This window comes from Astyanax mexicanus, chromosome 21 (assembly GCF_023375975.1).
Source record: "Astyanax mexicanus isolate ESR-SI-001 chromosome 21, AstMex3_surface, whole genome shotgun sequence".
Taxonomy (NCBI): domain Eukaryota; kingdom Metazoa; phylum Chordata; class Actinopteri; order Characiformes; family Acestrorhamphidae; genus Astyanax; species Astyanax mexicanus.
Window position 1 is genome coordinate 41,872,075 of NC_064428.1, and position 27,999 is coordinate 41,900,073.

General features: G+C 39.9%; 3 protein-coding genes across 15 annotated transcripts in view; 2 read left to right on the plus strand and 1 right to left on the minus strand.

Moving 5' to 3' along the window:
• txndc11 (thioredoxin domain containing 11) overlaps positions 1 to 20,223 on the plus strand; it is a 35,305-nt gene extending 15,082 nt beyond the window's left edge. Inside the window, exons 5-12 of one of the 6 annotated variants that reach the window (XM_007237867.4) lie at positions 13,308 to 13,401; positions 13,614 to 13,726; positions 15,104 to 15,304; positions 16,105 to 16,744; positions 16,977 to 17,119; positions 17,588 to 17,700; positions 17,899 to 17,979; positions 18,795 to 20,223. In XM_007237867.4, the coding sequence (XP_007237929.3) occupies positions 13,308 to 13,401; positions 13,614 to 13,726; positions 15,104 to 15,304; positions 16,105 to 16,744; positions 16,977 to 17,119; positions 17,588 to 17,700; positions 17,899 to 17,979; positions 18,795 to 19,299 (1,890 nt within the window). In that variant the 3' untranslated portion in view covers positions 19,300 to 20,223. The remainder of the gene's footprint in view (positions 1 to 13,307; positions 13,402 to 13,613; positions 13,727 to 15,103; positions 15,305 to 16,104; positions 16,745 to 16,976; positions 17,120 to 17,587; positions 17,701 to 17,898; positions 17,980 to 18,794) is intronic. The other 5 variants (XM_049469374.1, XM_049469373.1, XM_049469377.1 and 2 more) reach the window with 5 other exon arrangements.
• LOC103028192 (lipopolysaccharide-induced tumor necrosis factor-alpha factor homolog) lies at positions 8 to 27,998 on the plus strand. Of its 3 annotated transcripts, none has more exons than XM_007237868.4 (4): positions 8 to 112; positions 3,043 to 3,074; positions 4,734 to 4,863; positions 6,538 to 7,549. In XM_007237868.4, exons 2-4 carry the CDS (start codon positions 3,047 to 3,049, stop codon positions 6,644 to 6,646), a joined length of 267 nt encoding a protein of 88 aa, XP_007237930.3. In that variant the 5' UTR covers positions 8 to 112; positions 3,043 to 3,046; the 3' UTR covers positions 6,647 to 7,549. The 3 variants fall into 3 exon arrangements, with proteins under 3 accessions (XP_007237930.3, XP_049325337.1, XP_049325336.1); XM_049469380.1 differs by lacking the exons at positions 3,043 to 3,074; positions 4,734 to 4,863; positions 6,538 to 7,549 and adding exons at positions 23,959 to 23,990; positions 25,677 to 25,806; positions 27,011 to 27,998 and having other exon boundaries at positions 12 to 112; XM_049469379.1 differs by lacking the exons at positions 8 to 112; positions 3,043 to 3,074; positions 4,734 to 4,863; positions 6,538 to 7,549 and adding exons at positions 22,307 to 22,388; positions 23,959 to 23,990; positions 25,677 to 25,806; positions 27,011 to 27,998.
• The window catches only part of LOC103033028 (uncharacterized), a 72,101-nt gene continuing 52,820 nt past the window's right edge, over positions 8,719 to 27,999 (minus strand). For 2 of the 6 annotated variants that reach the window (XM_049469371.1, XM_049469365.1), the window contains 5 exons: positions 11,572 to 11,708; positions 11,341 to 11,498; positions 10,969 to 11,063; positions 10,095 to 10,326; positions 8,719 to 9,754 (listed from right to left, as the gene is read on the minus strand). In XM_049469371.1, the coding sequence (XP_049325328.1) occupies positions 9,666 to 9,754; positions 10,095 to 10,326; positions 10,969 to 11,063; positions 11,341 to 11,498; positions 11,572 to 11,708 (711 nt within the window). In that variant the 3' untranslated portion in view covers positions 8,719 to 9,665. The remainder of the gene's footprint in view (positions 9,755 to 10,094; positions 10,327 to 10,968; positions 11,064 to 11,340; positions 11,499 to 11,571; positions 11,709 to 27,999) is intronic. The other 4 variants (XM_049469368.1, XM_049469369.1, XM_049469366.1 and 1 more) reach the window with 4 other exon arrangements.

A 27,999-nucleotide genomic window follows, 5' to 3' on the forward strand; every position in this document is an offset into this window, starting at 1 on the left:
CACTCTTCAGAGGGACAGAGGGAGAGAGAGGGAGAGAGAGAAAGAGAGAGAGGGAGAGGAACTGGGAGGAGGTTGGTGTATCTGGTTCTCTCTGATAAACACTCTGCTATCTGTGAGTATTCTTCTTCTTCTTCTTCTTCTTATTATTATTATTATTATTGGTATTTATTGATTATCTGGTGATGATTGATCTTTAATGATTAAGTATTTAATATGTAAAGTACCAGGTGAGGAACCGTGTTCAGTACCTGTGTTAGGAAGTGTTTTTTATACTGATAAAGAAGATCCGAGTAGAACCGAGTGTGACCCACTGCAGCTCCGGTACCGCGGCTGTACTGCGGTTCTGAGTAATGTTTAGAACCGCAGTAAAGCCCTCTCGGTTCTGATCTAATCTGCTGCTTTACTTCTTCTCTGGATGATTGTTTGGGAATCTGTGGCTGGGCGGGGGTCTGGGTGGACGGGAAATTTAATAAAAAACATATGGTGTTCTTATTCCGTACAGATCCAAACAATACAGATCCACACCCAGATTACTGCTGTACGGTTCTACTGTAACCAGATACAACCTACCAGTTCCTCACCATCTATAACCTCATGAAGATCCTCTATACCAAGCAAATAACCATTTAACTGTGCAGAGAGAAGAACTGTTTAACCGTTTAGACACCAAAATCTGTAAAGAACCATGTAACTGTTGATGAATCAAGCGTTTTTAACCATGTAAAGAACCATTAGCCATTAAAGTGTTTATGAACCATGCAAACAACTGAAACTGTCCAAAATCTTTTGGTCTGTGAAGCATTAAAAGTTCCTTTCGCAGGAACTCAGGGACCGAGCCCAACTACTGAGGAACCCAACACCACAATCATAATTATCCCCCCTCTACCAAACTTTACACTCGGCACAATGCAATCAGACAAGTACTGTTCTCCTGGGTGTCCAGTGATCTTAATCTAATCTGAAGCTACATGACGTTTGGAGGTGTGTAGTGATGAACTCTGAAGCTACATGAAGTTTGGAGGTGTGTAGTGATGAACTCTGAAGCTACATGAAGTTTAGAGGTGTGTAGTGATGAACTCTGAAGCTACATGAAGTTTGGAGGTGTGTAGTGATGAACTCTGAAGCTACATGAAGTTTGGAGGTGTGTAGTGATGAACTCTGAAGCTACATGAAGTTTAGAGGTGTGTAGTGATGAACTCTGAAGCTACATGAAGTTTAGAGGTGTGTAGTGATGAACTCTGAAGCTACATGAAGTTTGGAGGTGTGTAGTGATGAACTCTGAAGCTACATGAAGTTTGGAGGTGTGTAGTGATGAACTCTGAAGCTACATGAAGTTTGGAGGTGTGTAGTGTTGATGAACTCTGAAGCTACATGAAGTTTAGAGGTGTGTAGTGATGAACTCTGAAGCTACATGAAGTTTGGAGGTGTGTAGTGATGATGAACTCTGAAGCTACATGAAGTTTGGAGGTGTGTAGTGATGATGAACTCTGAAGCTACATGAAGTTTGGAGGTGTGTAGTGATGAACTCTGAAGCTACATGAAGTTTGGAGGTGTGTAGTGTTGATGAACTCTGAAGCTACATGAAGTTTGGAGGTGTGTAGTGATGATGAACTCTGAAGCTACATGAAGTTTAGAGGTGTGTAGTGATGAACTCTGAAGCTACATGAAGTTTGGAGGTGTGTAGTGATGATGAACTCTGAAGCTACATGAAGTTTGGAGGTGTGTAGTGATGATGAACTCTGAAGCTACATGAAGTTTAGAGGTGTGTAGTGATGAACTCTGAAGCTACATGAAGTTTGGAGGTGTGTAGTGATGATAAACTCTGAAGCTACATGAAGTTTGGAGGTGTGTAGTGATGATAAACTCTGAAGCTACATGAAGTTTGGAGGTGTGTAGTGATGATGAACTCTGAAGCTGCATGAAGTTTGGAGGTGTGTAGTGATAAACTCTGAAGCTACATGAAGTTTGGAGGTGTGTAGTGATGATAAACTCTGAAGCTACATGAAGTTTGGAGGTGTGTAGTGATAAACTCTGAAGCTACATGGAGTTTGGAGGTGTGTAGTGATGATAAACTCTGAAGCTACATGAAGTTTGGAGGTGTGAAGTGATGAACTCTGAAGCTACATGAAGTTTGGAGGTGTGTAGTGATGAACTCTGAAGCTACATGGAGTTTGGAGGTGTGTAGTGATGAACTCTGAAGCTACATGAAGTTTGGAGGTGTGTAGTGATGAACTCTGAAGCTACATGAAGTTTGGAGGTGTGTAGTGATGAACTCTGAAGCTACATGAAGTTTGGAGGTGTGTAGTGATGAACTCTGAAGCTACATGAAGTTTGGAGGTGTGTAGTGATGATAAACTCTGAAGCTACATGAAGTTTGGAGGTGTGTAGTGATGGAGGTGGAGGCATGGTGATGAACTGCTACTGCTAACTGCTAATAATTGAATCCAATGGGTGTCTTAAAGGCATTTTTTCACTGGCATGGAGCTGGTTTTGGTGTCAAGTTTCTGAATGGTTCTGTGATTTTCCACCGCAAAAGTCACAGGTTCTTGACCACTTGATCTTGACAATCTTGCTGGTCTGGAAGCAGCTAACCTGTGATGCGAGCAGTCAAAGGGTGGGGCGTTCAAGCGTCACGAAAAAAAAACAAAAAACGCTCAAATCATCCACAGAACATCTGTTTCCGGTTTGTGGAACACGCCCACCTTCAGTGAAAGCAGTGGAAACGGGTTGGTTCTTAAAAGGTTTGCAGGTTTAGAGGAGCCGGCACCGGCTCTGGGTCCGGCACCAGCACTTTGTTGGTGGAAAAGAAGTATAAGAGCAACAGAGATGGTTCTCTAGCCTCCAGGTTCTCCACAGTCCTGGTGTTAACACGGTTCTTTGCAAATTCTTTGCTAATTTTAAATCCTTTTAGAGGTGGTTCTATATAAGACCTTTATAAGACTTTTGCTTGTGATGATAGAAGAACCTGTACAAAACCATTAAAAATAATTTTTGAAAAAAAAAAAAAAAATCTGAAGCACTCTAACTGTGTGTGTGTTACAGTATCATGGCGGCTGCAGGAGGTCAGGTGGTGGGTGAGTCTGATCTGATTATACTCTCTCTGGGATAATTTCCCTTCACATCCTGTGACTCCACACTACACACACACTATACACACACACACACACACACTGACAGAGAATATAAAGCGATAGTTCATCAGGATTCTGACAGAGAGTCCAAAATAGAGAAAAATACGAAATTTAGGACACTTTTTCTCCCTGTGTGAAAGTAGCCCTGGTTTTGCTTTGTTACCAGGAGGTTGCAGTGATGCCACAGCCATAAGTCAGTGTCACTGTGTTATTCTTTACTTATGCAATAGAACGCTAGAGGTGCCATGCCGTTATTCGTGATGACACACGAACTCACAACCTTCTATTGCTTTTATACAAGTTTAAAAAAAAAAAAGAAAAATCAAAGAACCTCTAGAAATTCATAAGGAATATGCTTTAATATGGACTGTGCCTTCTGCCAAAAAGTAGTTCCACAACATGTGAACTATAACAGAACGGTAACTACAAAACGGCATATGGCTTACGCAGGCTAACACCACCGACGTTAGCTTAAAATCATAATTAAGCATAAGTTAAGGGGTGAAATAACGCTGAAACTCTGAAACTCTCCTGCTCCGCAGAGTCCTCTTCATGTGAAAGCTGCACGTTTCTGAGCATTTCTGCCTGTTAACTGGGTGGTGTTTGTTAGCTTAGCTAGCTGGAAGGCTAGCTGCGCCTGCAGGACTGTGGTTAGGTTAGCGTAGCTTGCTTTAACTTAGCATTAGCTTCAAACTACAGCCAAGGTACAGGTGTTGGAGAATGAAACTGAAACTCCTGGTTTTAGAGCACAATAATTGATTGTGGTGACGGACAGTTCTGGTGGAAACAGGAGAGTTGAGGTGCACATTGAATTCTGCGTGATTTGATCAGCCGTGGTTTTATGTTTTTTGGATACAATCCGGGTTAGCACCCGAACATCCCTTTCCCAGGCTGCTCCATTTTATCCATGAAACCTCCCACACTAAAATGACAGGTGTTTGTTCAACCCTTGTAACTGATGGATTGACGAGCCAACGCTGCGGGTAAGCATGCACTGTACTTTGTTTACATGACTTTATGCAAATACGACTACAATCTTGACTACATCACACACTGAACTCGTGCCATAGTGTTCCATTGTTCTGACGACCACCAAAATCGATGCGCTCCTATCAGTCGTTTTTTCCATCCTTCATTCCTCCCATTCACTCCCACAACATTTAGCATCCTTTTAGTGCCTGCTACATCATTGCAAACTTCTAGCAACACCTCAGCAACACACACCCTTGTCCAAAGCAACCTTTGGCAATCAACAGCTATCTCATAGCAAAACCATGGATACCATAGCAACACCTTAGTAATGGTATAGAAAACATCTGGTACGTCATAGTGAATCTTCCAGCAACGCCTTAGCAACACACCCCTTTCCAAACAACAGCTATACCACAGCGACATCTTAGCAACCACCTAGCAACACCATAGCAATACTGTCATAACCACGTAGCAACACCTTGACAACCACCTATCATGCTGGTGTAGCGGATGTTGCAGCTGGCTTTGCTGTTGCCATGGTTTCTCCTGTAATGAAATTAGACTGAGTGAATTAGGCTGAATCAGATTTCTCTACTGTGTGTGTGTGTGTGTGTGTGTGTGTGTGTGTAGTGCTGGGGCCGTTTACAGACAGCCCGGTTCAGGTGACGTGTCCGACCTGTCGCCACACCGCCGTCACTCAGGTGCAGTACAACCCCGGACTCCTCACCTACCTGTTCTGTGGAGGACTGCTGTTCTGCGGGTACACACACACACATACACACACACACTATACATACACACTATACACACACACACATACACACACACTATATACACACACACTATATACACACACACTATACATACACACAATACAAATACACTATATACACACACACTACACATACACACTATACATACACACAATACAAATACACTATATACACACACACTACACATACACACTATACATACACACAATACAAATACACTATATACACACACATTATACATACACACAATACAAATACACTATATACACACACACTACACATACACACTATACATACACACTATACACACACACACATACACACACACTATATACACACACACTATATACACACACATTATACATACACACAATACAAATACACTATATACACACACACTACACATACACACTATACATACACACAATACAAATACACTATATACACACACATTATACACACACACACTATACACACACACTATACACACACACTATACATACACACAATACATACACACAATACAAATACACTATATACACACACACATACACACACACACTGTACATACACACAATACAAATACACTATATACACACACATTATACACACACACTATACACACACACTATACACACACACAATACAAATACACTATATACACACACACATACACACACACACTGTACACACACACAATACATACACACTACACATACACACACATACACACACACACTGTACATACACACAATACAAATACACTATATACACATACTATACATTATATGCACACTATACACACACGCACATTATTATTATGGGTGTGTTCAGAATACTTTTAAAAAAAATATTTCTATTGTATTTTACTTAGTGTAGAATGTTTAGAGTTAAGTTTAGGTACCTTTAGTTTTTGGTTAATTTTTGGTAACATTTATTTTACTTTTATTTATTTATAGTCAATTGTATTCTAATTTCTAATCATTTTGCTTGTTTTTTTTCTTTTCATATTGTTTTATTATTTTTAATTTATTTCTATTCTATTGTTAATTATTTGTGTGCTGATTTATTTTGTTCTAGTGGTGTGTGTACTTCTAGTTTATAGTTATTGATTATATAGCTCTTTATAAGTTTCTCTGATTTTGCTATTTATAGGTTTATGTTTGAGTAAAATGAACATTGTTGTTTTATTCTATAAACTACAGACAACATTTCTCCCAAATTCCAAATAAAAATATTCTCATTTAGAGCATTTATTTACAGAAAATGATAAAAGACTGAAATAACAAAAAAGATGCAGAGCTTTCAGACCTCAAATAATGCAAAGAAAACAAATTCATATTCATAAAGTTTTAAGAGTTCAGAAATAATCAATATTTGGTGGAATAATCCTGGTGGTTTTTAATCACAGTTTTTTTTCATGCATCTTGGCATCATGTTCTCCTCCACCAGTCTTACACACTGCTTTTGGATAACTTTATGCTGCTTTACTCCTGGTGTAAAAATTCAAGCAGTTCAGTTTGGTGGTTTGATGGTTTGTGATCATCCATCTTCCTCTTGATTATATTCCAGAGCTGTATATTAACTGTGTTATTGTTACTGTGTGTAGTTTATAGTTATTGATTATATAATAACTGTTATTATCATTTTTGTGTGTTTAGGTGTTTTCTGGGCTGCTGTTTGATCCCGTTCTGTGTGGATCGTCTGAGAGATGCTAAACATGTCTGCTCCAACTGCAAAGCCGTACTTGGTGTTTATAAACGCTTATAACACACTTATAACACACAAACATTTATAACACACACACACACATACTCACACACTTATAACACACACCTGTCTCTTATATAAGCTTATAAAACTTTAGCTGCATTTATTCTAAGTGTTCACTAGGGGGAGGAGGCGGCGATATGGCTGAGAAACTCCGCCTTTACGAGACACGCCCAGTTTTACTAAAGAAATCAAATTCTAATAAAATCGAAATGCTATAAAAGATTTCATGATGCACAAAACTGCCTTAAATTTTACATTTTATATTCCACTGATTCATTTCTTAATTTAATGATGGAATAAAAGGTGAAATTATAGTAAAATTTTATAATTAAACAGCTTTTTCGTTATAGTTTTGCAGATTTTTTAACAAAAATTTGTGAAATGCAACAATGGAATATAATTTTGTATTTTTTGTTTTGTAATTTCCTAAAACGTAACTATTTCTTTTTATTATTTAGATTTCTTTTATACAAACTTACTAACTCATTATTACACTTTTTAAACATTGTTATGCTATTTTAGTTAAATTAGTTTCATATTATGATATGAAAAACTATTTCTAAATAATGTGCCATTTAATTATGCACTTATTTTGTGTTTATTATAGATATATACTATTTCATATTGCTCTGAATCATTTCCTAGATATAAAAGAACTAAATTGGTACAACTTGTATTAAATTGTTTTCTATAGAATCTGAATTAAACTGAATTATTGTTGTTATAAGGATTTACCCCCCCTAGTGGCCACATATATATTTAATATTTAATCTCCATATATAGTTATAGCTCTATAACTGTAGTATAAGATAGTGATCATGGTTAATGTTATATACAGTGTGTTTAATGTATACTGTGGTGATTGGTCGTGCAAATAAACGTCAGTGTGACCCTCGTGAACTGGTGTGTTTTGTGTCGCTAATTACAAAATATAAATTATAAAAACTAAACTAAAACAAAATCTAAATAATAAAAATGTCAACAAACAGCTAAAATTGCTGTTTGCTAAACTGCTGTAGGCTGAATGGGCGGGACTAAACTGCTGTAGGCTGAATGGGCGGGACTAAACTGCTGTAGGCTAAATGGGCGGGACTAAACTGCTGTAGGCTAAATGGGTGGGGCTAAACTGCTGTAGGCTGAATGGGCGGGACTAAACTGCTGAGGCTAAATGGGCGGGACTAAACTGCTGTAGGCTAAATGGGTGGGGCTAAACTGCTGTAGGCTAAATGGGCGGGACTAAACTGCTGTAGGCTAAATGGGCGGGTCTAAACTGCTGTAGGCTAAATGGGCGGGACTAAACTGCTGTAGGCTAAATGGGCGGGACTAAACTGCTGTAGGCTGAATGGGCGGGACTAAACTGCTGTAGGCTGAATGGGCGGGACTAAACTGCTGTAGGCTGAATGGGCGGGACTAAACTGCTGTAGGCTAAATGGGCGGGGCTAAACTGCTGTAGGCTGAATGGGCGGGACTAAACTGCTGTAGGCTAAATGGGTGGGGCTAAACTGCTGTAGGCTGAATGGGCGGGACTAAACTGCTGTAGGCTAAATGGGCGGGTCTAAACTGCTGTAGGCTAAATGGGCAGGACTAAACTGCTGTAGGCTAAATGGGCGGGACTAAACTGCTGTAGGCTGAATGGGCGGGACTAAACTGCTGTAGGCTGAATAGAAGGGGCTAAACTGCTGTAGGCTGAATAGGCGGGGCTAAACTGCTGTAGGCTGAATGGGCGGGACTAAACTGCTGTAGGCTGAATGGGCGGGGCTAAACTGCTGTAGGTTGAATGGGCGGGACTAAACTGCTGTAGGCTGAATGGGCGGGACTAAACTGCTGTAGGCTGAATGGGCGGGACTAAACTGCTGTAGGCTGAATGGGCGGGACTAAACTGCTGTAGGCTGAATGGGCGGGACTAAACTGCTGTAGGCTGAATGGGCGGGACTAAACTGCTGTAGGCTGAATGGGCGGGGCTAAACTGCTGTAGGCTAAATGATATGTGTGTAAATATATTAGGTCATCATTCGTCAAAATTTTATGAAAAGTGAGAAAAACTGTAAAAAGTTACATTAAAGCAGGAATGTGGTGGAGAATTCTTTATTTATTTATTCATTTTTTATTAATTTGCATTTCTCTTATTTACAGAGAAAATTTAACACATTTGTGCTGATTAAACGAATAATAATCTGGGTTATTAATGATGAATATAATGGATATAATGCTGGACAAGTGCAGAGATATGAAGGTAAGAAAGCGGGAAAATAAGAGAGAGACAGTAGTCTGATTAAGGGCGGGGCTACATTAGCATTAGCATTAGCATCATAAATAGGTTCAGTACCGTTTCCCATATTAGATACTGTATGTTAGTAACATAAAAAATCATTCATAAAACACGCCTAATTCCAAAGAGCAGGACCTACAACTGAAGCAGGACTATAGAGCAGGACTATAAGACAAGACAGAATTGAAGCTGTAGTGTAAGAGAGGACTGTAAGACAGGACTAAAGCGGGACTGTAAGACAGGACTGAAATAGGACTGTAAGCTATAGTGTAAGAAAGGACATTAAGACAGGACTGTAAGACAGGACTGAAGCTGTATTGTAAGACAGGACTGTAAGACAGGACTGTTAGACAGGACTGAAGCAGGAGTGTAAGACAGGACTAAAGCGGGACTGTAAGACAGGACTGAAATAGGACTGTAAGCTATAGTGTAAGAAAGGACATTAAGACAGGTCTGTAAGACAGGACTGAAGCTGTATTGTAAGACAGGACTGTAAGACAGGACTGTTAGACAGGACTGAAGCAGGAGTGTAAGACAGGACTTAAACAGGCCTGTGAGACAGGACTGTAGACTGTAGTGTAAGACAGGACTGAAGCAGGACTGTAGGACAGTAAGGAAAAAAACAGCGTAATTTTAATGTATAAAGTGCAATACGTAAAATACCAAATTCGGGGTATAACTAATATAATGTAATAAAGAACAGTTACAATTTCATCATTATCATAATTTTATAATGTTGTGATGTCATTAGTGCATTAGCTTCAGTGTTGCCATGACAACCCACAACAAGACAAGTAGCTGCAGTCTGGGAAGGGCCTGGACTCTCGACCCCGAACCTACAGAAAGAGAGATAATCAATAACCAATAATCAATTTAATTGGTGCTATTGCAGTTAGCATTTTAGCCTTGGTTATTATCAGTTAACATAGTTAGACTTGGATGTTATCTGTCAGCAAAGTTAGCCTACATTATTATCAGCATAGTTATCCTAAGTTCTAATCAGTTAGCATAGTTAGCGCAGGGTATGATCAGTTATTGTAGTTAGACCAGGTTTTAATCAGTTAGCATAGTTAGCCCAGGTTATGATCAGTTATTGTAGTTAGACCAGGTTTTAATCAGTTAGCATAGTTAGCCCAGGTTATGATCAGTTATTGTAGTTAGCCCAGGTGTGTGTACCTGTTGTAGCTGTAGCTGCGATAGCGTTAGCAGTCGTAGCGTTGGAGGTGGCGGGTGCTGCGGTGGTGCTGTTGGAGGCGGTTCCGCCCGTCAGGCCAATAGCGAGCGCGTCCAGCTGGACCTGCGGCTGCAGCCGAACCCAGTTCTGAACCACAGTGTTGTTCTCATACCTCTTCAGATCCGCTAAATTAGCATTTCCCAACAAAGCCTTCACTTCAGAGACTGTCAGAGCCTACACACACACACACACACACATTATACACACACACACACATTATACACACACACAGAAAAGAGTTCATTAGAGTTCAAACAATAATTCTGATTGAATCTAAATACAATAGAATGGAATGGACAATGCAAGTGCTAGCATTTTCATAAACTACCTTTAGAGTTAACACTGGAACTAATACACAGCTACAATACAGCTACAATAAAGCTTTTCTAGAGCTACAGCAGAACTACAATAGAGCTACAGCAGAACTACAATAGAGCTACAGCAGTACTACAATTTAGTTATAGTAGGGCCACAATACAGCTACAATAAAGCTTTTCTAGAGATATGCAGAGCTACAGCAGAACTACAATAGAGCTACAGTAGGGCTACAATAGAGCTACAGTAAAACTACAGTAGGGCTACAATAGAGCTACAGTAAAACTACAGTAGGGCTACAATAGAGCTACAATTGAGCTGCAGTAGAACGACAGTAAAGCTACAGTAGATTTGCAGTAGATACATTTTAGTAGAGGTACAGTAGAGATAAACTAGAGCTACACTAGAGGTAAAATAGAGCTACACTAGATCAACACTAGAACTACAAATAAGCTACAGTAGAACTATAATAGAGCTACAGTAGAGTTACAGCACACTCACATTGATCACAGCTGGGTTCAGTGACAAGAAGGTCGGCATGTCCATGCTGATATTTGATGCTGCAAGATTCTGGACGTACGCAAGACTGGCACCACCTGTAAAACATTGCTAGTGTTATAGCAGAGTTCATAACATTATTATAGAGTGTTACAGTGTGGTATAGTGTTATATAGGGCTATAGAGTGTTATAAACTGTTATAGTGTTGTAGAGTGATAGTGTTATAAAGTGTTGTAAAATGTTGTAGACTGTTATATAGTGTTATAGAGTGTAATAAACTGTTATACACTGTTTAGAACTGTTTAGTGTTATAGAGTGTTACAGACTGTTATAGAGTGTTGTGAGCTGTTATAGAGCGGTGCAGCGGGTCTCACCGAGGTAGGTCTGGATGAGCTGGTAGGCGTTGGTGGAGACGGGGGTGGAGGCTCGGGGGGTGTTCAGGGTTTTGTCGCTGAAGGCCGTCTGAGCGACGCTGAACAGAACCTGCTTCTGATCCAAACTGCAGGTAGATACTGACAGCGAACCTGCACTCCTGATACACACACAGGTACGTCAGAGTGTGTGTGTGTGTGTGTGTGAGTGTGTGTGTATGTGTTTAGACTCACTGTAAGTTGGTGGAGGTGATTGTATTGAGGGTACTGATGTCCAGAGCGCAGAGGTTCACTCCTCCGAGAGCGTTCAACTCAGAGCGACCCAGAGAATTCCCACCGACCGCCAGGTACCTACTGACAACAGCTTTCACCTGAAAACCAACAGAACCAAACTCAGATACGGCTAAACTAGTGCTGACTTACTTTAACTACACCTTTACCATAACTACACCTTAACCCCAACCGCACCTCTACCTTAACTATACACTAACCCCAATCACACCTCTACCTTAACCCCAACCGCACCTCTACCTTAACTACACCTTAACCCCAACCGCACCTCTACCTTAACCCCAATCACACCTCTACCTTAACTATACACTAACCCCAATCACACCTCTACCTTAACCCCAATCACACCTCTACCTTAACTATACACTAACCCCAATCACACCTCTACCTTAACTATACACTAACCCCAATCACACCTCTACCTTAACCCCAACCGCACCTCTACCTTAACTACACCTTAACCCCAACCGCACCTCTACCTTAACTACACCTTAACCCCAACCACACCTCTACCTTAACCCCAATCACACCTCTACCTTAACTATACCATATCCCCATACACACCTTTACCATAATACACCTTAACCCCAACCGCACCTTTACCTTAACTACACCTTAACCCCAACCGCACCTCTACCTTAACTATACACTAATCCCAATCACACCTCTACCTTAACTATACACTAACCCCAATCACACCTCTACCTTAACTATACCTTAACCCCAACCACACCTCTACCTTAACTATACCAGAACTCCAATCACACCTTTACCTTAACTACACCTTAACCCCAACCGCACCTTTACCTTAACTACACCTTAACCCCAATCACACCTCTACCTTAACTATACCTTAACCCCAACCACACCTTTACCTTAACTACACCTTAACCCCAACCACACCTTTACCTTAACTACACCTTAACCCCAACCACAACTTTACCTTTAACCTAACCACATCTTTACCTTAATTAGACCTTAATACCAACCATACCTTTACCTTTACCCTAACCACACCTTTACCTTAAGCCCAACCACAACTTTATCTTAACCACACGTTTACCTTATCTTAACCCCAACCACTGCCTTGCCATAACTAGACCTTAGCCCCACCTTAAACCTATCTACGAAATTGTTAACTTTGCCCCAACCACACCTTCATACTAACTGTTCTTTGGCCCAACTGTAGCTTTAAGCTTAACTGACATCATATTCTTATAATGGATAGTAATCGATTCTGTTTGTAGTGATTCTAGTAAATGTAAAGATTTTAGCAGTTTTAGTGATATTAGTGACTGTAATATTATCGGGTTGGGTGTGGGAGAAGTAGGTCATTTTGAGTCTCCTGAATTGTGTGTGAATAGGAAACGGTGTGTGTGTGGTTGGGTTACCAAGCGTTAAATGGCATGTGAACAGGATGTGTGTGTGTGTATACGTGTAAACTGCTGTTTGTTTTATGTTATACTTGCTGCACCTGCTACAGCACTAGCTGTGAAAGTGTGTCGTAGATTGTTGTAGTGCACAGTTCAGAGAGGAATAGTGATCAGTACTCTGAGACTTCAAACCCAAATGAATCAATCAATTCAGAAACTGATTCACTGACTCAAATCACTCTGTGGATTGAATTTAATTGTCAGTAAGTGTGTGTGTGTGTGTGTGTGTGTGTGTTCGTTCTGCAGCAGGGTGTTGTCGGGTTCTTTGAGTTTAATTCGTCTCCCCAGCCGCCCGGATACGTCACCTTCCTCACCTCCGCACTGCACGCGCTCAGACGAGGTAACACACACACACACACACACACACACACACACACACACACACACACACACTTATTACAAATAAGACAGGGTTATTTATTGTGATTCTATTTGAGAAATTAGTCATTGTTTATGATATAGCTAATATTTATGATGTCATATGTATATTTGAATGTTTATTGTCCTCTATACATTTCACTGTTATGTAAATCGTTACTCTGATTGGTGCAGATTCTCAGAAGGCGGTGCGGTTTGGAGTGGTGACCAATCAGGAGGTGGCGGAGGGCGTTTCCCTGAGAGAGGACGAAAGTGTGTATCTGCATCGCCGATTCAACACATCACTGGTAAGAACACACACTACACACAGACACACACACACACACACACACACACACACACAGACACACTACACTACACTACACTACACAAAACACACACTTCGCATACACATACCTATACATGTACAAGGGTTTCCAATAAAGTGGAACTACAAGGTACGGTCAACCCTTTAGAAGTTTCTATATTTCTACATCAATATGATCTAAAACATCATCAGAACAGCTTCCACTCTAGAATGTTGGGGATTTTTCTTACGTTATCTTCTCGCTTAAGCTCCGCCCACAATGGTTTTCATTGGATTAAGCTCACGACTTTGACTTTGCCCCATTCCTAAACATTAATATGTGCATTTAGGGTCGTTGTCCTGCTGTATGACCCACCTTCTCTTAAGATTCAGTTCATGAAAAGATGTCCTGATATTTTCTGATATTTTAGAATTCATGATTCCACCATCACTGACGGCAGGTTTTCCAGATGCAGTGATTTCAGTAAACTGCAGATGACCTGCGATGTTCTTTTTTAAGATCAGAGGAGATTTAAGATTTCTCCTTGCAACCCTGCCATGCACATTGGTGTTCTTCAGATTGGGGACTCATGAACCTTAAAATTAGCCAATCTAAAAGAGCCCTTCAGTTGTTTAGAAGTTACCCTGGGGTATTAGATTATTTTTCTCAATAAACAAAACAGCAAATATAATATTTTGTCTCATTTGTTTATCTGGGTTCTCTTTATCTACTTCTAGGACTTGATGATGTTTTACATCATATTTATGTATTTATACATTGCTCTACACTAGGTGTTTCCAATAAAGTGGCCTCAGTGAGTGTGAGCTTTGTGATGGTTTAGTTAAGGGTTTAGGATTGCAGATAAACTGGCCTGAGTTCCCAAACCAGTTTTACTGCAGAGAGAATTCCTGCAATATATGGGTTAACTGTAATTAGTGTAGTTGTGATTAGTCACAGCAATTAATCTTGTTCACATCAGGTAAATAGTTAATTATGAAGCTGAAGTTATTTTCTTGTTGTGTTAATGGCAATTATCTGAAATAAACCAATGCAGTGACTGACACCTACACAAATACTGATTTGGGTATTTATTTACTTTTCTATTTCTGTCTATATTCAACTACTCTCATACAACAGTGCACTTAATCGCAAACTAAAATACTCGATTAATCGGAAACTAAAATACTCAACTGATTGCAAACAAATACTGATTAATCTCAGCTAACCAGTTGAGTTAATGCAATTAATTGCAGTTATTTCCACTAAATCAATGCAGTCAAAACTGCAATGCTAATTAAACTCAAACTAAATCGATTAAAGTGATTAGTCGTGATTAGTCGTGATTAGTCATGATTAATCTTCCTCTGTGTTTGTCAGGTGTTCCCGCGGGAGGAGAGGAACTTCACGGCTGAAGCGATTTGTAACTGGGTTTATGAAAACCGAGAGAGCGTCGTTCACTGGATCCAGCCAACAGGAGCCAAGAGCTACTCCCTGGAGGCGGAGCTTCACAAAGGACCCGCCCTGCTCACGTTCCTCCCACACAATCCACTTACAGCCAATCATCAGCTGCTCTCTGAGGTAAATACTTACGTCTCCGCCCACCAAACAATCCCTCCTGAAGTTTTTATGTTTAGTTTCATTTAATAATTTTTACATAGAAATCATTTGAATAATGTGTCAACATTTTAAATAAATAATCACAATTAATCGCAGTATTTGTGTTACATAGGACTGTTTATTGTTTTATTACATAATCATGATTATTAGTTTTTGTGTGGTAATTTAATTACATTAATTACATTATGCTTGTAGTTGTGATTGGTCACAATATTTGGTGCTTCTTCATTTTACTTTTGCTATTGCTTTTAGTATTCATGCAGATTTTACATGCAATCACAGGCACAAATTAAAGTGCTTAATCGCGATTAATTGCATTATCGTTACACAAAAACTGCGACTAATTGCATCGTAAACAGTCATGACTTCTTAAGCAAAAATAATGTGATTAATCATGACTACCTAAAATCTAACAAAATATGGATTGTCCCGATTAATCACACAAATGCTGTGATTAATCACGATTATTTGATTTTACACTACAATGGTTTTGGCACTCCAATTGTAATAATAATAATAATAGTAATTGAATTCGGTTGTTTCCAACTGAAATGAATGCTAACGATACTTTTGTATATATAGTGATGTGATATAGTGATATATGATGTGATAGAGTAATGAATTGTACTAATATGACTATGGTTGTTTTAACTTGGCTGATCACTTAATAGTCTATAATCAATGATGATAGACATAAATACTTTACTTAAGTTAATAATGATAAGACATCAGTTGATTAATATAAATTCTCTTTCTCTCAGGTGGTGGACGTAGCGCTGCGCTATCGCTCCTGCTGTTTATCGGAGCTCCAGTTTGACGGAGGCATCCCGTCTGCCCTGCTGACCCCATCAGGGTCCCCCCTGCCTGGGCCAAGGTGCTGCCAGTCCCTGCTGCTGTCCGGCTCGAGGTCCGAGTCTAACGCTAACGCTAACTCTAACTCTAGTGCTAGCATCTGTGAGCTGTGCGTAAACCGCTCTGCTCCAGGTTCTACCTCATGTTCCCCCCTGCTGCGTTCTCGATGTTCCGTCATGGAGCTGGAGGCGGTTCTAGACTCATATTTAAGGAACATTGTTGTTCCGGTGCCCTCTACCTGCACCAACCTGCGGAACACCTACAGCCCCTTTAGCCACTACAGTGCATGCTGCAGGACGCTACCGCAGGACCCCGAGACTCCGGCACGGTCAGACCCACACTGCCCCCTGGTGGTGGACTCAGTAACGGGTCTGCACTGTCGGACCAATAAGACGCTGCGGTTTTACCTGCTGGACTCGCACCTGTCCTGGCCTCTGGCGCAGAGGCTCGGGGCGCTAGGGAACCAGAGCACTCGTACCTTCACAACCATCGTCAACCTGAGGGACGAGACGCACTACGTTCTGGAGAACGCCGATAAAAATTCTTTAGGTACAGATTTACATTTACTCACCTGTGATTTAACGCTTCTGCTCTTGGTTCCCGTATTAAACTCTGCAACCAGGTGTTGGTAAAAGAACCTCTGGCTGAATCGAGGCATTGATACAAACGGTTTGTGACATACTCTAGTTCTTATGAGACCCCACTCAACGGCTTATATGTTTTTACACACTGTAAACTTTACATTTTACACATTGTACACCTCTTCTTCTTTCTACTGCAGAACACTTCATTCTGAACTTCAGCGCCCCCTACAGCCCCCTCCACAGACACCTGGTGGGCCACAGAGAACTACATCCCCCACAATCCCTCATTCAGGAAGTCACCACACACTCTTTCATCGACACAGTGATGGATCCTGAAAGGGTGAGGGTTTTACACTCTGTAAACTTTACATTTTCTACATTTTACACTTCTTTTTATACTTTTTACACTCTACACACTGTTGTACCTTTTATAGTTTTACACTGTAAACTTTACATTTTCTTCATTTCACCCTTTACAGTTTACATATTTTACATCAGGCATTTTTTACGTCTTATAGCTTTTACACTGTACACTTTACTTTTTTTTTCCACACACTAAGTCTTACACTGCAAACGTTATCATTTATATTTTACACACTGTATGTCTTATAGCTTATAAACGGTAAACTTTACACTCTCTTTATTCTTTACACTCTACGCACTGTACATCTTGTAGTTTAACACAGCAATCTTTACATTTTCTTCATTTTACACTTTGCAGTATACACACTTTACATCAGGCACTGTATTTATTATATTTTATACGCTGTAAACTTTACGGTTTATGCATCACTGTGTCTCTCTGTAGGACGTGTTGGTGTTCTACTACTCGGGTTGGTGCGGGTTCTGTACGGTTCTGAATCATGTTCTCCTCCGATTGGCTCGACTCTTTCAGGGAAACAGCGCCCTCACGGTGGCCAGGTCAGAAACTGCACACTTCATTACATCTCAATCTCACATAAACAATAGAAAATAATTTTAAATCAGTTTAATAAAAACAGTGTAAATAATTTTGAGATGAAAGAAAAGTTTATTAAAGTTTGATTGTAATTTCTAAAGATTACTAATTTTTAAGCATATTTTTTTAAACAGTGTGTTTGTTTTATTGTTGTTTATCAGAATAAATGTTGGTCTTAATGATCTGCCCTGGGAATTCATGGTGGATCACCTGCCCTCCTTCCTCTTCTTCCCCAAACACAGGTAAACTCATTCATCTCATTAATATTATTAATATCATAAATATCATAAATATTCCATCAGTTATTGTATTGCCTTGTTCATTTTTGGAGTGTGATACAAATTAGCACCAGCCCTCTCTTTTATAATCAAAATATCTTCTGACATTAATCACAATAATTATCACGTTATGTTTGATTAATGAATCAGTTATAATTTAATTAATTGTGAATCATTATTTTAGATTAAGTTGGTTGAGTTTACTGGAATGTGTGTGTAACAGGTTAATCAGGATTAATTACATGATTATTTTGGTGATTGCTCACAATTAATAATCACATTACTTGATGAAGCTGATCGCTTTAATTTACAAGACCAATCACAATTCATTTCAGTATTTTTATTATTGATTTTATTTATTTATTTATTTTGTATTGTTTACAGTTAATCTCTTGCCGTGTGTAGTTTAACTGTGATTAATCACATTCATTTGTAATGACTAATCACAATTAATCACATCATAATTGTATCTGGTCACAGTTGATTATGATTAATAAATTGTGATATTTCTGATGGATAACTCATATTTTTTCATATTTTGTGAAACTTGATTGCAATAATCTGCAGTGATTTTGAGCTGCTTATGTTAATTAATGTGTATGAATTTAAATTTTATTATAATGATGACACATTAATAATTAATTAACACTAATTAAGACGTTTACCATATGCTTAACTAATGTCTCAGTTCGTTCTTAAGCAGTAACATTTAATAACATTTAATAATGTCCTAATTAGTGTTAGTTAAGTGTATATTTTAAACTCCTCCCCTCCCGCAGGAAGCAGATGAGCGTGAAGTTCCCGGACTCCGCCCCCGTCACGCTGCCCAACCTGGTGCGCTTCATCCTGCAGCACACAGGCCACGCCCCTCAGGCGCCGGGGGCAGGACCGGCGTCCCTGCTGGAGGCGGAGCTTCGCAGCCTGCAGGGGGAGGTGCTGGCGCTGCAGCAGGCGCGAGAGCAGTTGTCCCGGCAGCTGGCAGCGCTGTGGCGCGAGAACCGGCGGCTGGCGTTCCACGCTCGCGCCCTGACCTCTTACCACGCCCAGCTGCAATCCCACAATGCTGAGCTGCAGGAGCAGAGCGGCCGGCTGGAGACGCTGTACCGCGAGAAGAGCCGGCAGCTGGCAGACGCCGTGGGGAGACTGCAGGAACTCGCCGACGCCTCCGAGGAGCTGCTCGCCGAGAACTCGCTGCTGAAGGTCCTGCTGACAGTTCTGAGAGAGCGGGAGGGGGAGGAGCCTGAGAGAACGAGGAAGACGGAGGGGAAGGAGGCGTCGTCATGACGGCGGTGGACGCCGGGCGAACGTCCTGCTCATAAACGCCCTGCTAATAAAGGAGCTAATTTAACCGCGGTGGACTCAGTTACAGGAACACCAGGACCAAGTTTAACTTTACGAAACTTTACGTGAAGATTCTAGAACGCTAATCATCACATGTTCTTTAGGGAACCAATAGAAATTCTTCTCTACGGTGGCGCAGGCAAAACACCCTCTTATTGGCTCCTTTATGTTTAAGATCAGCTAGGAAATGTCTTTGGTTTGGTGTCTGAAGTTTGTGGCTGATCCCACAACAATTAGCTATGAAGCTGTCAAGGTCATCAAAATCTATAGTCTACTAATTAGCACTGGAGATACAAGGATAGTGTAGCTAAAATTGAAAATAAATTCATCCCAGCTAAGACGTTCAGCTAACAAATAATGGAAATTCAAACTTTAAATTCAATGCATTTAGATACAGTTTAGAGCTGTAAATTCCAGTTCAGAATAATCTGAACGTTTGCTTTCCGGGTTTTTTAGAGAAGATTCCTGGATGTTCGGCGGGTCTATGTGGTTCTGAAGGAAGAGGTTAATCAGAAATGTAATCAGATTCTAATCGTTATAATAACGAGGTTGTGAAACGTGGTGGTGTTAGTGATGTTGTGAGAAGGTTTGTTAGATGTTCTAAAGACTGTAAAGGTCGAGAAGCCGAGAGAACGCTGAACTGAACGCTCGGTTCTCCACTGCTGAGCCGCTCTGAGGATTTCGGACGAACTCTTTAAATGTTTCGTACTTTTCTCGCTATAAAGTGATCTATTTTTACACCGATCCACTGAGATGTATGATGTCACTGATGAAGAATTCAGGTATCGCTGCGGGACGTCCCGCCGCTCCTCGTTTACAGGGATAAAATTGCACAGATTTGTACTGATTAAACTGGTTTGATTCAGATCAGTGTGTGTTTTTTGAGTGATTTTAACTTTTTGTTAATATTTTTCTGGAACATTTTAATGGCAACATTTTCCACCGTCCACCACAAGAGGGAGACAAACTCCACTTTATTAGTTTCCTGAAATGTAGACTGATGTTGATGTTTCTTATAGAAAATAATGAGTTCTGAAACGAAACGATCTTTAAGGTTTATATAAATGTTAACACGACTAAAACACTACCCAGAAATGACCCAAACATTAATCAAACACAGACCAAACACTGCCCACACACAAATTCAACATCACCCAAACACAACCAAAATGCTAAACAAACACGACCCAAACACAAACCCAAACACTAACCACACAAATCCCACCAAAAAATCACCCAAACACAACCAAAATGCTAAAAAAACATGACCCAATTCTATCCAAACATAGACCCAAACACTAATTAAACACTGCATAAACACAACCAACACACAAACCCAAAATAGCCCAAACACAACCCAAACACTCTCCAAAACACTACACACACATGACCCAAACACTAACCAAACACTCTCCAAAACACTACGCACACATGACCCAAACACTAACCAAACACTCTCCAAAACACTACACACACATGACCCAAACACTAACCAAACACTCTCCAAAACACTACACACACATGACCCAAACACTAACCAAACACTCTCCAAAACACTACACACACATGACCCAAACACTAACCAAACACTCTCCAAAACACTACACACACATGACCCAAACACTAACCAAACACTCTCCAAAACACTACACACACATGACCCAAACACTAACCAAACACTCTCCAAAACACTACACACACATGACCCAAACACTAACCAAACACTCTCCAAAACACTACACACATGACCCAAACACTAACCAAACACTCTCCAAAACACTACACACACATGACCCAAACACTAACCAAACACTCTCCAAAACACTACACACACATGACCCAAACACAACCCAAACACTCTCCAAAACACTACACGCACATGACCCAAACACTAACCAAACACTCTCCAAAACACTACACACACATGACCCAAACACTAACCAAACACTCTCCAAAACACTACACGCACATGACCCAAACACAACCCAAACACTCTCCAAAACACTACACACACATGACCCAAACACTAACCAAACACTCTCCAAAACACTACACGCACATGACCCAAACACTAACCAAACACTCTCCAAAACACTACACACACATGACCCAAACACTAACCAAACACTCTCCAAAACACTACACACACATGACCCAAACACAACCCAAACACTCTCCAAAACACTACACACACATGACCCAAACACAACCCAAACACTCTCCAAAACACTACACACACATGACCCAAACACTAACCAAACACTCTCCAAAACACTACACGCACATGACCCAAACACTAACCAAACACTCTCCAAAACACTACACGCACATGACCCAAACACTAACCAAACACTCTCCAAAACACTACACACACATGACCCAAACACTGCCCAAATACTGCTCAAACACTCAAATAACTAAATGCTAACCAAATGCTACCCACACACTCTGCAAAACACTACACACAAATCCAACATAACCAAAACACAACTCAACACACTCTCCAAAACACTACCCACACATGACCCAAACACTCTCCAAACACTACACAACCCACACACTCTGCAAAATGCTACACACACACACAAATCCAACATAACCAAAACACAACTCAACACACTCTCCAATACACGACCCAAACACAGACCAAACACGACCCAAACACACTGCAAAATAGTACACACACTACCCAAACACTAACCACACAGACAAAAGCTACCCAAACACTAACCAAACACACACGAAAACAACATGACCCAAACAATAACCAAACACGGTAAGAGAGGGATATTGGTGTGTGTGTTGGGGGGGGAACTTAATTTAAACCTCGTGCTGCTCATTTACCTCCCTCACTCTCTCTCTCTTTCTCTCCCTCACTCTCTCTCTTTCTCTCTCTCCCACTTTCACTCTTTCTCTCCCTCTCTCTGTGATGGGGGTGTGGTCACTCTTCAGAGAGAGAGAAAGAGAGAGAGGGAGAGGAACTGGGAGGAGGTTGGTGTATCTGGTTCTCTCTGATAAACACTCTGCTATCTGTGAGTATTCTTCTTCTTCTTCTTCTTCTTATTATTATTATTATTATTGGTATTTATTGATTATCTGGTGATGATTGATCTTTAATGATTAAGTATTTAATATGTAAAGTACCAGGTGAGGAACCGTGTTCAGTACCTGTGTTAGGAAGTGTTTTTTATACTGATAAAGAAGATCCGAGTAGAACCGAGTGTGACCCACTGCAGCTCCGGTACCGCAGCTGTACTGCGGTTCTGAGTAATGTTTAGAACCGCAGTAAAGCCCTCTCGGTTCTGATCTAATCTGCTGCTTTACTTCTTCTCTGGATGATTGTTTGGGAATCTGTGGCTGGGCGGGGGTCTGGGTGGACGGGAAATTTAATAAAAAACATATGGTGTTCTTATTCCGTACAGATCCAAACAATACAGATCCACACCCAGATTACTGCTGTACGGTTCTACTGTAACCAGATACAAGCTACCAGTTCCTCACCATCTATAACCTCATGAAGATCCTCTATACCAAGCAAATAACCATTTAACTGTGCAGAGAGAAGAACTGTTTAACCGTTTAGACACCAAAATCTGTAAAGAACCATGTAACTGTTGATGAATCAAGCGTTTTTAACCATGTAAAGAACCATTAGCCATTAAAGTGTTTATGAACCATGCAAACAACTGAAACTGTCCAAAATCTTTTGGTCTGTGAAGCATTAAAAGTTCCTTTCGCAGGAACTCAGGGACCGAGCCCAACTACTGAGGAACCCAACACCACAATCATAATTATCCCCCCTCTACCAAACTTTACACTCGGCACAATGCAATCAGACAAGTACTGTTCTCCTGGGTGTCCAGTGATCTTAATCTAATCTGAAGCTACATGAAGTTTGGAGGTGTGTAGTGAGTGATGAACTCTGAAGCTACATGAAGTTTGGAGGTGTGTAGTGATGGAGGTGGAGGCATGGGGATGAACTGCTACTGCTAACTGCTAACAATTGAATCCAATGGGTGTCTTAAAGGCATTTTTTCACTGGCATGGAGCTGGTTTTGGTGTCAAGTTTCTGAATGGTTCTGTGATTTTCCATCGCAAAAGTCACAGGTTCTTGACCACTTGATCTTGACAATCTTGCTGGTCTGGAAGCAGCTAACCTGTGATGCGAGCAGTCAAAGGGTGGGGCGTTCAAGCGTCACGAAAAAAAAAAAAAACGCTCAAATCATCCACAGAACATCTGTTTCCGGTTTGTGGAACACGCCCACCTTCAGTGAAAGCAGTGGAAACGGGTTGGTTCTTAAAAGGTTTGCAGGTTTAGAGGAGCCGGCACCGGCTCTGGGTCCGGCACCAGCACTTTGTTGGTGGAAAAGAAGTATAAGAGCAACAGAGATGGTTCTCTAGCCTCCAGGTTCTCCACAGTCCTGGTGTTAACACGGTTCTTTGCAAATTCTTTGCTAATTTTAAATCCTTTTAGAGGTGGTTCTATATAAGACCTTTATAAGACTTTTGCTTGTGATGATAGAAGAACCTGTACAAAACCATTAAAAATAATTTTTGAAAAAAAAAAAAATCTGAAGCACTCTAACTGTGTGTGTGTTACAGTATCATGGCGGCTGCAGGAGGTCAGGTGGTGGGTGAGTCTGATCTGATTATACTCTCTCTGGGATAATTTCCCTCCACATCCTGTGACTCCACACTACACACACACTATACACACACACACACAGAGAATATAAAGCGATAGTTCATCAGGATTCTGACAGATAGTCCAAAATAGAGAAAAATACGAAATTTAGGACACTTTTTCTCCCTGTGTGAAAGTAGCCCTGGTTTTGCTTTGTTACCAGGAGGTTGCAGTGATGCCACAGCCATAAGTCAGTGTCACTGTGTTATTCTTTACTTATGCAATAGAACACTAGAGGTGCCATGCAATTATTCGTGATGAAACACGAACTCACAACCTTCTATTGCTTTTATACAAGTTTAAAAAAAAAAAAAAAAGAAAAATCAAAGAACCTCTAGAAATTCATAAGGAACATGCTTTAATATGGACTGTGCCTTCTGCCAAAAAGTAGTTCCGCAACATGTGAACTATAACAGAACGGTAACTACAAAACGGCATATGGCTTACGCAGGCTAACACCACCGACGTTAGCTTAAAATCATAATTAAGCATAAGTCCTCTTCATGTGAAAGCTGCACGTTTCTGAGCATTTCTGCCTGTTAACTGGGTGGTGTTTGTTAGCTTAGCTAGCTGGAAGGCTAGCTGCGCCTGCAGGACTGTGGTTAGGTTAGCGTAGCTTGCTTTAACTTAGCATTAGCTTCAAACTACAGCCAAGGTACAGGTGTTGGAGAATGAACGTGAAACACCTGGTTTTAGAGCACAGTAATTGATTGTGGTGACGGACAGTTCTGGTGGAAACAGGAGAGTTGAGGTGAACATTGAATTCTGCCGTGATTTGATCAGCCGTGGTTTTATGTTTTTTGGATACAATCCGGGTTAGCACCCGAACATCCCTTTCCCAGGCTGCTCCATTTTATCCATGAAACCTCCCACACTAAAATGACAGGTGTTTGTTCAACCCTTGTAACTGATGGATTGACGAGCCAACACAGCGGGTAAGCATGCACTGTACTTTGTTTACATGACTTTATGCAAATACGACTACAATCTTGACTACATCACACACTGAACTCGTGCCATAGTGTTCCATTGTTCTGACGACCACCAAAATCGATGCGCTCCTATCAGGGCAGGAGTTCTTGACTGACCCACACTCCTTTATTTGTCGTTTTTTCCATCCTTCATTCCTCCCATTCACTCCCACAACATTTAGCATCCTTTTAGTGCCTGCTACATCATTGCAAACTTCTAGCAACACCTCAGCAACACACACCCTTGTCCAAAGCAACACCTTTGGCAATCAACAGCTATCTCATAGCAAAACCATGGATACCATAGCAACACCTTAGTAATGGTATAGAAAACATCTGGTACGTCATAGTGAATCTTCCAGCAACGCCTTAGCAACACACCCCTTTCCAAACAACAGCTATACCACAGCGACATCTTAGCAACCACCTAGCAACACCATAGCAATACTGTCATAACCACGTAGCAACACCTTGACAACCACCTATCATGCTGGTGTAGCGGATGTTGCAGCTGGCTTTGCTGTTGTCATGGTTTCTCCTGTAATGAAATTAGACTGAGTGAATTAGGCTGAATCAGATTTCTGTGTGTGTGTTTGTGTGTGTTTGTGTGTGTGTGTGTGTGTGTGTGTGTGTGTGTGTGTGTGTGTGTGTGTGTGTGTGTGTAGTGCTGGGGCCGTTTACAGACAGCCCGGTTCAGGTGACGTGTCCGACCTGTCGCCACACCGCCGTCACTCAGGTGCAGTACAACCCCGGACTCCTCACCTACCTGTTCTGTGGAGGACTGCTGTTCTGCGGGTACACACACACACACACTATACACACACACAATACATACACACTATACACACACACACACACACACACACACACACACACTATACATACACACTATACACACACACACTATACACACACACACATACACACACACACTATACACACACACAATACATACACACAATACAAATACACTATATACACACACACACACACACACACACTATACACACACAAAATACATACACACTATACAAATACACTATATACACACACATTATACACACACACTATACATACACACTATATACACACACTGTACATACACACTATATACACATACTATACATTATATGCACACTATACACACACGCACATTATTATTATGGGTGTGTTCAGAATACTTTTTTAAAAAATATTTCTATTGTATTTTACTTAGTGTAGAATGTTTAGAGTTAAGTTTAGGTACCTTTAGTTTTTGGTTAATTTTTGGTAACATTTATTTTACTTTTATTTATTTATAGTCAATTGTATTCTAATTTCTAATCATTTTGCTTTCTTTTTCTTTTCATATTGTTTTATTATTTTTAATTTATTTCTATTCTATTGTTAATTATTTGTGTGCTGATTTATTTTGTTCTAGTGGTGTGTGTACTTCTAGTTTATAGTTATTGATTATATAGCTCTTTATAAGTTTCTCTGATTTTACTATTTATAGGTTTATGTTTGAGTAAAATGAACATTGTTGTTTTATTCTATAAACTACAGACAACATTTCTCCCAAATTCCAAATAAAAATATTCTCATTTAGAGCATTTATTTACAGAAAATGAGAAATGACTGAAATAACAAAAAAGATGCAGAGCTTTCAGACCTCAAATAATGCAAAGAAAACAAGTTCATATTCATAAAGTTTTAAGAGTTCAGAAATAATCAATATTTGGTGGAATAATCCTGGTTTTTAATCACAGTTTTAATTTCATGCATCTGGGCATCATGTTCTCCTCCACCAGTCTTACACACTGCTTTTGGATAACTTTATGCTGCTTTACTCCTGGTGTAAAAATTCAAGCAGTTCAGTTTGGTGGTTTGATGGTTTGTGATCATCCATCTTCCTCTTGATTATATTCCAGAGCTGTATATTAACTGTGTTATTGTTACTGTGTGTAGTTTATAGTTATTGATTATATAATAACTGTTATTATCATTTTTGTGTGTTAAGGTGTTTTCTGGGCTGCTGTTTGATCCCGTTCTGTGTGGATCGTCTGAGAGATGCTAAACATGTCTGCTCCAACTGCAAAGCCGTACTTGGTGTTTATAAACGCTTATAACACACTTATAACACACAAACATTTATAACACACACACACATACTCACACACCTGTCTCTTATATAAGCTTATAAAACTTTAGCTGCATTTATTCTAAGTGTTCACTAGGGGGAGGAGGCGGCGATATGGCTGAGAAACTCCGCCTTTACGAGACACGCCCAGTTTTACTAAAGAAATCAAATTCTAATAAAATCGAATATAAAAGATTTCATGATGCACAAAACTGCCTTAAATTTTACATTTTATATTCCACTGATTCATTTCTTAATTTAATGATGGAATAAAAGGTGAAATTATAGTAAAATTTTATAATTAAACAGCTTTTTCGTTATAGTTTTGCAGATTTTTTAACAAAAATTTGTGAAATGCAACAATGGAATATAATTTTGTATTTTTTGTTTTGTAATTTCCTAAAACTTAACTATTTCTTTTTATTATTTAGATTTCTTTTATACAAACTTACTAACTCATTATTACACTTTTTAAACATTGTTATGCTATTTTAGTTAAATTAGTTTCATATTATGATATGATATTTCTAAATAATGTGCCATTTAATTATGCACTTATTTTGTGTTTATTATAGATATATACTATTTCGTATTGCTCTGAATCATTTCCTAGATATAAAAGAGCTAAATTGGTACAACTTGTATTAAATTGTTTTCTATAGAATCTGAATTAAACTGAATTATTGTTGTTATAAGGATTTACCCCCCCTAGTGGCCACATATATATTTAATATTTAATCTCCATATATAGTTATAGCTCTATAACTGTAGTATAAGATAGTGATCATGGTTAATGTTATATACAGTGTGTTTAATGTATACTGTGGTGATTGGTCGTGCAAATAAACGTCAGTGTGACCCTCGTGAAC